The 13,130-nt window shown below is 42.6% G+C and overlaps 1 protein-coding gene across 1 annotated transcript in view; it reads right to left on the bottom strand.

The window, feature by feature from the left end:
* The window catches only part of LOC127206590 (tubulin polyglutamylase TTLL7-like), a 150,869-nt gene that overhangs the window by 30,414 nt on the left and 107,325 nt on the right, over positions 1 to 13,130 (bottom strand). The window contains 3 exon segments of the mRNA XM_051165908.1: positions 1,051 to 1,131; positions 3,531 to 3,665; positions 4,589 to 4,797. Coding sequence (XP_051021865.1) covers positions 1,051 to 1,131; positions 3,531 to 3,665; positions 4,589 to 4,797 — 425 coding nt within the window.

Below are 13,130 nucleotides of genomic sequence, written 5' to 3'. Positions count from 1 at the left end.
TAATCTATCAACAAGTCATAGATTGGTCAAATGTTAGGTCAACTTCCTGAAGGAAGGTGGGAACCTCCCTGGCACTCCTGAGAAAGTGCTGTCTCCTGAAAAGCATCCCGGTACCTTAGAGAGGCCATGGAAGATGACAGCCATCCCTGTGGCCCGCTCTTCACGGCAGCTGTTACGTGCCTTTTGCGCTCTCTTCGGATCTCACTTTTTCCATCATACCCCGGGGCCCTTCATCTTCTTTCTGATTAGAGTAACTGCTCTTGGCTGAACCAGACCTCAGTTTACTCCAGAACTTGGTACTGCCCCTTTGGGCCAGTCCTTCTTGCAGGCCACTGTCACCAATGCATAAATGAAAAGATGCTTCATCTTTAAGGCAGAAAAGAAAACTTGCTAGCCTACCCCTTGAAAAGCGTCTCCACCAGCTATGGCTTCTTCCTCTTTGATACCCACTAGCTGAATTCCCTACCATTAAAGTTTTGCTCCATACCACTCCTAGGAATTTGACTGTGGCCACTGCTAACCTCCATGTTTGCGCAAACAACGGACAGCTTGATGCTCAAGCCCTAGCAGCCACTTCCAGCCCTGGTCAGTTATCAAGATCATTTCCCTTAGCTTCAGGGACAGCCAGCTCTTGTGGTTTTCCACTCTGCACCACCCATAAAGTCGCCATCTGAGCCATGACCACTACTGTATCATTTGCCTTTCCAACAACAAAATCAAAGCATCATGCAAATAGACCATAAGTAAAATGCCTTCTATGGCCCGAATGCGCATCCAGCTAGATCCCACTCAGTGATCGTTGTTCCTGACTTTGTTCCTGATTGCCTCCGCTGACACACCTGCTCACAGACACCCGCACGACTACACCGCTTCGCTCCCAACTGACTCCTTGTCCTCACCACCTAACCCTTGTCTAAAACGTAAAAGGCGCCCAGTATTTGTTGAAGGCACGAGCAGATAAATGTTCACATTTAAACTTGTTATGAATTTGACTAAACATTTTACCTCAATAAGCACATGAAGGGAAAGCGGGTTTAGAGTGTTCCTCACCTTCCGTTGTTTTACAGAGTCCAGTTTTATGAGCCAATATGAAGCCACTTTTGCTTTATAATGCTTCCAGTTATCCATCATCTGTCAGGGAAGAGACGTTAACAAATTTAATCTAGAATGCTCACCAAAAGTAGTAAATTAATGTGCTAGTTCAGACTGTGCTCATTTGTGCAGTGAAAGCGCTAGGAGACCACTTATATTAAAAATTCCACCATTAATAAAAAAATATACCTGCAAATATGCAGGCAAGCCAGAGGTTCTAAACCTGAACTGTTTTCTTCCTCTTCAGTAAGAATAATATTACTCAATGAATAAAAGTCAGAAATCCCTAGACACATACATTTTAGGAAGAAATAAAACCCATAGATTTCCCATCTTTATTCATGGGGCTGTTACCCACATAGTAATAGAATATTGAATAATACATTAAAAGTTGGCCTAAATTCAATGAGAATTCTACTAGACCTTTCTTTGTATTACCTGTATATCTACAGAATTTCTCAGTATATATTCTAGTAATATATACTGTAGTGAACATTCTAGTCTGGAACACATCAGACACACAGCAAAGAATCTAATGTGTGACATCAATTTTTAATATGTTTCATTAATTGTATAAACCTAACAATCTTCTTTATAGAAGAACCACATTAGCCACATATTACTTTCATTCTCTCATTTTCTAATTAAAAAAATAGACCTTAATGGGACCACAATGACGGCTCAGTGGTTAATAGCACTTGTTCCTCTTGTAGAGGACTGGGGTTCAACTCCTAGCACCCACTTGGCAACACATAACTGTCCATAACACCTGTTTTAGGGGTTCTGATGCCTCCCTTGACCTCTGAGCAGTAGGTACACATGTGGTGCACACTCAAACATACAGGAAAAATACTCATACAATAAAATAAATAAAATTTAAAAATAGCAGATCATAAAAGACAGAAAATGTTGTGTCTGCTGCAAAGTTACTGATTTTTTTTTTAATTATCAAAATAAGCAAAAACACTTCCAGACTGGTGATATGGCTCAGTGGACATAGGTGCTTGATGCTAAGTGTGGTAACTCGAGTTCAATCCCTGGGACATACATGACGGTAGGAAACAACGGACTCCCTCAAGGCACTTGTTCCTCTGACCTCTACAAGTATTCCATGGCATGTGTGTACTCACATACATATACACAGACATTTCTAGCACTATGCCTTACACACAATCTAAATTTCCTTTGGCTACCAGTAGCACCCTCACAAACAACATACGATTTTCACTTTTGAAAAACCTTATCACCACAAAATGCAAAACTCTTGGATTCTTTATTATAATTATATAACAAAAATATGCTGAGGTTATGAGTTTCTGCAGCAAGAAACCTTTTTCTTGTATACACTTGTTTTATAAAGCATGGTGAGCAATAAAACAACCCAATTCAAGTTGCTGTTTTTATTCTACGTATGACCACTAGATGACGCCTTGTCTTCTGGGGAAGAAAAACAGGAAATCACAGCCCACCCCACTGGACCCACCCCTAAACAATGTTTTATAGCGATGAATGATCTAAGCAAGGGCATTTAGAAAGCATGTTGGATGTAGAAGAGAAAACTTGAGAGAAGATATGTTCTTTTACCAAACATTTCAGTGACCTTGGATTTCTGAGCTAGAAGCACATCCTGACTGCTGAGCCTCTGAACCGCTGCCGTTTCCAAACAGTCCACTGGGTGGCGCACGTGCAAATAACTCAGGCTGATTTTTTTTTTTTTTTTTTTTAGGCTGACTTTCAAAACATGATATTCCAGGTATCAGCTTTAAGTCTTGACATTTTCTACCGGCCGCTACTATTTTCACCCTGTCTCTTCATCTTAGAGCTCTTCAGCTTAGTAAGGCTTTACATAGACGAGTTTATCCTGACATTTCTTTGATCATAAAGAACAGTCATTACTTGATGCTAACTATTCTCACTTGACAGCTTTATTATGTGATAAAATGTTCCTAATAACTAAAATTATTTCTTCTATGTTACAAAGATTCTGGAGGCTAAAAGTAACATCAATTAAACTCCCTACGCAATTAAGTACAGTCGGCCAGGAAACACATTTTTGTGTAGATGTACAGGACACATGTGTGCCTATGCATGCCTGTGGAGGTCAGAGTCAGTCTTGGCTGTCTTTCCTCAGGCACCAGTCACCTTGAGGTACTGAGACGCAATCTCTCACTGGGATCTGTGGCTCATCAGGTATGCGGGGGTAGCTGCCATGGAACCCCAGGAGCCCCTCTTTCTCTGCCTTCCCATTGCTGAGACTGTGGGTGCATGCTGCCACGCCAGCTCTTTCTGTTAGTGCCTGGCCTCCAACTCCCCATGCTGGCCCAGCAAGTGCTGGACCGACAGCCTGTTGCCCCACTTGCCCCAGTGCCGGGAGATACATTTGAATACTCAGGAAGTGAACGGATATTCTGGGGACCTGGAGAACATCGGATACTCACTTCTTCTATCAGGAGCTCTGACTCTGCATCTGACTTCCCCGGAAAGCGGATCCTCATGTCCTTGAGAACAAACAAGGTCTGATTTGTGAGGTCATCTTCCTGTTCTTTTGTTTTCAATTGCCGCAAAGACTCGTTCTTAAATGTGAAAGAATACAGATATATGCAGGAGGTCTTATTCCATTGTGCCAGTATAATTTAAAAGATATTTCTAGGTAAAAATGATGCACTTTTAATTTTTTTAAATCAACATTTTTTTGCATTAAACTTGTTATTATTTGTAAGGTTATCTTTTATATTTACCCTTGGTTGTGTTTTATCTTGCTTAAGATATAAACATTAAATATGAGTATTTTAAAAGAACTTCCCAACCTGTTTCATTTGCCACAAATTTGTGGTTTGGAACATAAAATTAGTCATTATTAGGAAGTGAATTAATTCACGTATATTTCCTGAGTTTCCCCATTGGAAACATCAGTGTTAATGAAACGAGGGCTTTAAATAAATCTCTGGTCTAGCTCCAGCAAAATATAATAAAACCACTGACTTTTTCAACTGTCAATTTCTCTACTTTATGCTGAATAGAGGAGACAACAAGCTAGTTTAATATACAGAGAACATTCTAAAGAACACTGTACCTAGGCTCTATAAGTAAATTTAATCAGCTTTTAAACTATTAATCTATAGTTTCAAGAGATATTTTACATACACTAAATGTGCTTGTATCTACAGACTCCATTAAGATATTGCAAAAGGCCATGCATTTACAAAAGGCTTGCCAACAACATCATCCTCCTGCATCAGGAAGTAGAACGGAGAGCATTGCTTCCTCGTGCCCAACCTTGACTTCTGTGATATGGTGAGGCTCGCCTTTTAGGAGTCCTTACTACACCGGAGCCTAGGAAACGTGAACAATGTGACTTTTAACGGTTGTGACTGAATCATAGCAAGGATCGGGGTTCCGCTCATCACCCTGTCTCTCAGCTGATCCCTTCACCACCTACACCCTGAGTTCAGTGTTTCCTGCAACCTTGGGAGGGCACACTTGCTTGATAGCTTACCAACAGAGATCTGGTGGAGCTGGCGTCATTACTGCTGGGCAGGTATCTCATGTAGGAGGAGGAAGCACGGTTTAAGGAATGTGACCGAGATGCCGAAGTTGGTCGAGCTAATGGTATCATTTGATGAGAAGAAAAGGGGCGCACATCCCCACTGGAAGGTGAGTGAGCAGAGATGGACCGAGGGCAGCTGACCGAACGCCTCATGGAATCTATCGACGATGGAGAAGTGCTGCCATTAGTAAACTTTTCTCCCTATCAGGTCTCCATAGACTAATGATTAGACCAGGTGGTAGCTGGGTGACAAATGTCAAGGCCCACACACTGTCACAAAAAGAGAAGTGTGGAATCAATTCTTCAGTTTGAACAGAGCGCTTGGCACAGAACGGTTCTGGTATAAGAACAGCTGTGCTGGGGAGATGCTGTAAACAGGACTTCAATGCTAGGTTCTCAAAGTGTGATGTCAGAGAAACAGAAGGAAAGACACTAACACTCATGAGGCGCTTGTGAGCACCTGGCCATGCCTTGCACCTTTACGTCACTCTCATAGAAACCTCTGTAAGAAAGGGTGCGTGCGTGCGTGTGTGTGTGTGTGTGTGTGTGTGTGTGTGTGTGTGTGTGTGTGTGTATTCATGTGTGTGAATGCGGGGACACAAATGCCATGGCACACAGGTGGAGTTTGGAGGACAGCTCCAGGTTTCAGTCATCACCTTTTGCCTTGTTTGAGACAGGGTCTCCTCACCACTCATCATTTATAGCTGTGGATGCAGACAAGTTGTCCCTCCCCCACCCCACCCCGCGCACACACACACCCAGAGTACGGGGATTCTCCTGTCTCCACCTCCCAGTCTTGCCATAGGAAGACAGGAATTGTAGACATGCTGCCGCACCCAGCATTATCCGAGTTCTAGAATTTGAACCTAGGTCCTCACACGTGCACAGGAAGCATTTCACCCACAGAGCCATCTCCCTAGCCTGGAGAAGGAATTTCTGTTGTCTAGAACATCAGAAAAGGAGCCTTCCCAGAATCACACAGCAAGATGGTGGCCGACATCAGCCACCACCTAAAGTCTTCACTATTGAATGCTAAAAGTCTCCACTTTTCACTGATGCCACAATGCTAGCTACTAGCCTTGGGTTAAAACTGGCTATTGGAATCTCTGGGTAGGTAGAGATTAACCACTTTAAAGCAAGGATCTCAGGAGGGAAGGAAAGGAGAACAGACAGTAGCCAGAGTAAACAGATAAGGAATAGAATTCAGGCCTCTGGTGGGAGTCACAGGAAAAAAGAATAATATAAAGATTATTCTAGTGCAATTTGAATATAATTGGCTATTAAAAGACCTGCAGTAAATTGATAGTCTTATACACACACACACACACACACACACACGCACACACACACACATGAGAGAGAGAGAGAGAGAGAGAGAGAGAGAGAGAGAGAGAGAGAGAGAGAATTTCAATAGTAGAAAATTTAAGAGAAGAAAACAATGAAGTCAGGACTAGGACTGTTATTAGAATAAATATCTATGAAAGCCATAAAATATCTGCCCTTGTGCACTATGGTAACAGAGATGAAGGAGAAGCAGTGTCTCTGGTAGCTGCGACTCCTGACCTGGAAAAAGAGAACTGCTCAACAGCATCAGTGCTTTAGTCTTTTCTCCAGCTCATTTGCCCTGTGGATCCTCTATACTGGGCTTGTGCTCTGCGTGGAGAATATATCTTCATTAATTAAGTAATTTAATAAAACACACATGAAGCCAGGTTGCATACTCAAATATTTCTTCATCGGCTGTTGAGAAGAACTGAAAGCTTCATAAGGTGATGGATATAAATGGTAGATTTAGGGGTGCACTTCTAAAAGGCACTGTGAGCATGTGGTGAATGTAGGATTCTTTCTCTATGTTCTGGAAAGCATAAAAAATATATACCACTCAAGCTTTAGGAGACAGTGTTTAAAAACAAAACAGTTTGCTGCAAGTATTAACTTTGCCCTGTGCCTGCAATGTGTGGTGCTTTTTAACAGCACACTGCATAGGAACATATCACTGGGCAGCCTACCTTTAAAAAAGAATACTAGTTACAAAGGTTGCATATTTAACATACAGCAATAACACAAATGTCATGTTTAAAAATAATAATAATTCTAAACCATTTGCTCCAAGCTACCCTGTGGTCGGCCTCCTTATAAGCTAGGGCAAGGACCGAACAAGTAGACCCTGTTCATGGGGCGGGAAGGAAAATGTCATTGTCTCAAGCCATCTTAGTTTCTTACTTTTCACCTACACATCTGGAATTCAGAAAAGAAAACTACAGTGGTTACACTGGGTAATTAGGAAACACGGTTATGATTTCCACCTATACATTATGTGAGAAAAAGTCTTCTGTGTTGTTTTCTAAGACTTTAACAATACCCTAAGTCCACTGTCTACACAAGAAAATGATACGTGATCTGGATCTGCCCGTGGTCATCGATGTATGGAGGACTGGTGGCTGTGGGACTCCTGGCATAAGATTAAGGAGAGAGTACAAAACAGAGTAAAGCCCTCGTCATGAATCACCACCTAGATAGAGGTGCAACAAGAAAATAAATATGTGGTTGAGTTAGGTTGACTTAAAATAAAAAATCCTACATAAAAAAACAAGTTCTAATTCTGCATCCCACTGTATTAATTTACTATCTGATCTTGGTCCTTTAACTTAGTGGTCCTAGAGCTCAGGGCAATCAACCTCAGAGCTATAAAACCCTATGGATCTCTTCTTTCCCCGACCCATAACCATCATCAGTTCATGCTATTAAATAATAGCCACATTAGCTAAAAGGCAAGGGATCTAAAACCCAGCAACATCTGAACATAAAATCGTCAGCTTCCAAAATAAAAACCAAGTCGCACATATCCTTGAGACACTGTGTGCAAATGGCCATGTGTAGTGGGTCCTAGTTCAGCGGTGGCAGCAACAAAGTGTTTTACAAGGAAGTCTAGGAAAATGGAGATATTGGATATTTGAGGGTAAGTGACAAATCAGAGGCTGGATCATGGCCATTTGGGATTGAAGAAAGAAAAGGGAGAGAGAGAGAGACAGAGAGAGAGAGAGAAAGAGAGAGAGAGAGAGAGAGAGAGAGAGAGAGAGAGAGAGAGAGAGAGAGAATGTAAAGATAATTGAAGGGAAAGAGATGAAAAAAGGAGTGGTTGATTTCCTAAACACCTGTGATGCACCCCAAGTCCTGATTAAATGCTTCCCCAGGATGAAAGCAAGAGGGGATAAACTTTCAACTACTTCCCAGTTCTGCGGCTCCCGGGCATATCAAGTCAAACGCCTAGAGAGATGTTTAAAAATAGGTGACAGTGCGAAACAAAGGAGGTGACAGGTAAACATGACTGTGGGCTTAGAAGAGAACATGGTCTACCTAAAAGCCTCGTGACGCATCTGTAAAACCCATGCCACAACTAGCGAGCTATGGAAGTCGGAAGAAAGGATCCTCAATTCAACTTGCAGATGTGGAGAGGGCTTGAGGGACGGACCCAGCTCTGACTAGGGAAAGACAGGGGATAGAATACAGGTCTCCTCACACATGACAATGCTTCTTTTGGCCCAAGGACTTTTTTTTTTATTATTGAATTCAAGAGTTTCAATTCAATAATTCTTCATGTAGCAATGTAGGAGAGATTGACTTACTGGACCGGTGGATTAGCTTGCAGTGACTGCTGTGCTTGACGTTATATGGCATTTGCTCTCGTCTCTTCTGACACAGTTCTTTTTCATTCTCCTCCAGCTCCGAGCTGCTGCTGTTGCTGTTGCTGTCATAGCTGCTCTCGCTGCTACAGTAACACTTCTGCATCTTCATCACCTGCGCATATTCCGGCATGCAACACAGGGGCTGCAACAAAGGGACACGTCGCTTGGTTAGAATCTGCCCCCTCCCCATCCTCACTGCTTATTAGTGAACATGGAAAGCCCTCTCTACTTCTTGGTGCTTTTCGGCCAGTAGAGGACATACTAGCTGTGAAGCTTCCTTGACATCCTGTGCGCAGCCCTGAGAAGGACAATGCTGTTTCTACTCAACTGCAATAAACAGCAGTTTCCATAAACAAAGAACAACAAAGCGAGGGGAAATATTTCATCTAAAAATATAAACAGCATATGAGAGATTAGGCATCAAGACTCACCTAGTAAAAGATGACTGGGGTGGGACCGGAGAAGGATAAAGGGACTAACAAAGCGGAAACAAGAGAAGCCATCAGAAGTAAGACCACGCACTATAACGGAGCCACTCACATGATGTTCAGGAAGCCAAGCACTGCTCACATGGCTGGCTCACTGCTGATATTTGGTTGTTCATTCCTTTATTTTACTTGGAATTGAACCCAAAGCCAGTCTCACATGCTCTTTGTGTATTTTAGCTAAGCATCCACTTTTTAAATGTGATGACTTGTGTACGACCCTTCATAGAGAATTTCTACCTTTAATGCAGCCTGGCCACAATGGACTTTCATTGCTTTTCATTATCAACGTGACATTCTACCAGCATGATATATGAAAATCGCTGTGGTGTGAAACTTTTTGGAAGAGGGACATGATGCAGAAGAGTGACTCTGTACACGTCTGATTGCCATGGTATTATGTCCTAATATTTCTAATAGATTCAACCTACTTCCACTCCTCATGACAGATGTTTCTAAAGGCACCAGGCATGTGGAGGGACAGAGAGAGAGATGGGATGGCCTAACTCAGAAAGGCCGTGCCTAATGGAGGACAGGGCAGTTCTGTAACTCAGTTATTTGAAGCCTGCTTGTTACAAACACCATACACCCCCTGTTCCTGCTGAGACAGTCTTCTGCAGTTGCATACTGGTGGCTCTGATGCTATTGCCTACCATAATGAATTCCTAGGACGTCATGGGAGTTTATGGAAAGAAACTATGTCTCTCCAGTGTGACAGTACAGGATGAGAGAAGGAGGGGAGAAGCATCTGGAATACAAAGCAAGCCAAAGTATGATGGCATTAAAGTTACAGCTTGTGCAAAGGATGAAATACGACCTACAAGAGAAAGGAACTGAATACACTGGGTACCAACTTGTCTTTAAGCATATGCTCTTCTTTTGATGGCCTAATATTTACAGAGTACTAAAAAATGCTCAAACAGAAATGCATAAAAACACTTGCCAGTAACACAGTCATCAAACACGTTGACAACCTGGGCAAACACGAACCCCAGAGAAAAGATGTCTCTTCAGAAGTTTAGCATACCCTGAAGGAAGCACGATCCGGCATGCAGGAGTGCCTTCCTCCAAGCAGCACACTGCTTTCCCACTTTCCCAAAGACTGACTGCATAATTAATCGACCCTACGGAGAAGTCGTAGTGGGAGTGGGCAGCTGAAGTGTCGTGTCATGCAGGCATTTAGGACCTCTTGACCAGCGTGGCTGTTCAAGCAATAGAAAATAGTAAATAGGAGTCATAGCAATATGAACTCTCAGTCGCTCTTTAACTATATGATTGGAATTTGACGGTGGCATGAAACTATGACACAAATCATGCTACATAATTTTATTTGTAGTTTTATTATTAAACAGGCCAGATATAAAAATACATAAATGTACAAGTAAAAGAAATGTGTGTGTACCAATTTGAAAACATGGCCAATGCTTTATGTAGCACTTATTTGTGTGGCTAACTAATATTCCTTCTGAAATAATTGAGATGGTAATACTTATCCTGTACAAAGTTAATCTAACAAAAATCATTTCAAATTATTATTCAACTAATGAAGACCTTGGTGAGCACTATTCACCACAAAGCCCTGTTCCTCTGAAGCAGAAGGTCTCTAGAAGTTTGGGTCACTTTAGAAACCTGGATAAAACTTAAATAAGAATTATAAATACACTCCTACATTAATTATGCTGCTCTCAGCTACACAGAAATTCTGCTGACTCTAACAGTTAAGGAGTTGCCCGATTCATCATTTCAACAACTACATCGTTAACTCCTCCTGTTTATGTAGAAGTTGGAAAATACACAATGTGGGCTCTTCCCAGAATCCATCCATCACGCTTTGCTTTGGATGGCAAATCTCACGTAAAGAAAATGAAGGTAAATACAAGACGCCTCTGGGCCTTTGCACATGCCTCTCTACCATCAATGCTGTGTCCCCAGGCTGTCTCAGGTTGGTTATGGCAAACTGCGGTGCTTGCCATGCAAAGCTTAGGAACTCTACTGGTACAACTGGTTGATACAATATACTTGTAAAATATGCAAAGCTTAAAAATTCCTCAAATGAGCCAGGCATGGTGGTGCACACATTTAATCCCAGCATTTTGGAGGCAGAAGCAGGTGGATCTCTGTAAGTTGGAGGCCACCCTGGTCTACAAAGAGAGTCCAGGACAGCCAGGACTCTGTGTTACAGAGAAACCCTGTTTCAAAAAGCAAGGAAAAAGAAAAAAGAAAAAAAAGAAGAAAAAGAAGAAAGGAAGAGAGAAAGAAGGAAAGAAAGAAAGAAAAGAAAAAAAAACTCCTCAGAGCTTTCCCCAGATGGAGCCATGGTTCACAAGGGCACTCACTTTTTCAGATGATCTAAATAGATTTGTTTCACAGGAACTTTCAGCTTTCAGAATAATGCTGGACACCTGAGGTCTTCACATGTCGCCCTTGCCTCCTGTAGCATGCCACAGACTTCTCCACCTGGCGCAGCATCACAGCTCTATTGCTTTGCCTTGAATGTCCCTCCTAACCCAGATGAATAGGGCTCATTTTGCAAACCCAGTTCCAATGGCAATCCCTCCAGAAAGCTGTCCTCAGTCACCCCGCCTAGCTTACAGTCCACTCAGTATTCACCGTATCCACTTTGCTTTGACGCTCACCCGTCTGCTCTTCAACTAGCCAATGAGAACATTTTACACACATTCAACAGATTTGACCAATAGATTTTGGGAATGTGTGACATCCTAGACACTCTTAGGTGCTGCAGATAAAAGATGCACCTTCAAGGTCATCACACCCTCACACAAATATAGTGCCTCATGACAGCTGCTCTGCAACAGCATCAGTCCTGAGGAGGAGGTGGGGGAGGGGCTATGAAACCTGAGCCTACATGGTGGTTCAAGAAAGAGCTCACAGGAAGTAGCCAGGGTGTGGGCTGGTTAGGAAGGAGTCTCTAGTCAATGCAGCAACACATCGGAGAGGGATTCCTTCTTTGTTTTAGTGAACAGGACTTAAAAGCCTGAGAATCTCACAATGGAGGGGGAGTTTAGCAATACTGAAATATAAATGAAAGAGTACATGCCGGCAAGTGTCTCTATGATTTCTCACATTCGACTTCTTGCTTCCCTGCTAGCGAGCAATTCATCATATATTATAAACTGCAGGAGCGTGGTGTTAAGCAGAACAAACACTGACCTCATTTTTGCCTTCTTACAACAGCTTTCTCCTTCCTAAGATATAGGCATAAGGCTATTGTGTAACTCAGATGCTGATTTCTGTGCCCCCGGCCCCATGTCTGGTTGCAGTCCTTGTTCTGAGACTCTCCTGTCTGAATGTTGTATAAGCTCTGCTCCCCAATTGTCCCCTGATATGCCAATAAAGCAGCTGACAGCAAACTCCTGAGCAGGGAAGAGAATAGGGGTGGACTTCCTGCCAGCCAAGGAAGGAGGAGTTAGAGGGAAAAGTGGGGGATTCAGCCCATGGGAAAGGTCCAGAAGACATCAGGAGAGAGCGCTGGAAAAGGAAACGCTACAAAGTCCAAGTATCTCTGGGAGAAAACCAAATTAGCTTAGAGGGTTAGGAATATAGTAATAACTGCCCAGTTATTGTGTTGTGAAGCTTATTATTAAGCAAATATTTAAAAATCTAAGTTATTTCTGTGATAGCTGGGCTAAGAGAGAAACTGTGAAATAAACACGGTTTTATAAAAATAACTTTAACACTAAGAACTGCGTCTGTTCTTAAGAATTCACTGTCACTGTCACTGTGTCTGTGATAAAGGCTCTCCAAAGACAACATAGCACATTCCTGAGATCAGTACTTATTTCTGCATCACTTACCATGGCTATGCTATGGAGCCAACCTAAATGTCAACATCAGAGGAACGGACAGGGAAAATGTGGTCCCCATAAACAATAAAAATTTTCATCCACTAAGAGAAATGGTCACCTCCTGTAGCCAGGCAGGACTTCCTGTGGAGGGATAAGGACAGCAACCCACCCACAAAGCCTTTGAACCAAAGTTTGTCCTGCCGACAAGATGTGCAGGGACAAAGATAAATCAAAGATGGAGGGAGTGGCCAACCAAAGACTGGCCCTACTTGAGACCCATCCCATGGGAGAAAACCAATCCCTGACGCTATTAATGTTACTCTGCTGTGCTTATAGTCAATAGACTAGCATAACTCCTCTGAGAGGTTTCACCTAGCAGCTGCTGAGAACAAATGCAGAGACCCAGAGCCAAACAGTAGTCAGAGCTCAGGGAGTCCTACGGGAAAGTTGTGGGAAGGACTGAGAGAGCCAGAGTGGTCAAGGGCTCCACAAGACCTACAGAGTCAACTAACCT

Source organism: Acomys russatus, chromosome 23, assembly GCF_903995435.1.
Source record: "Acomys russatus chromosome 23, mAcoRus1.1, whole genome shotgun sequence".
NCBI classification, from domain to species: domain Eukaryota; kingdom Metazoa; phylum Chordata; class Mammalia; order Rodentia; family Muridae; genus Acomys; species Acomys russatus.
The sequence above is the reverse complement of the archived record's forward strand: the minus strand, read 5'-3'. Positions and strand labels throughout refer to the sequence as shown.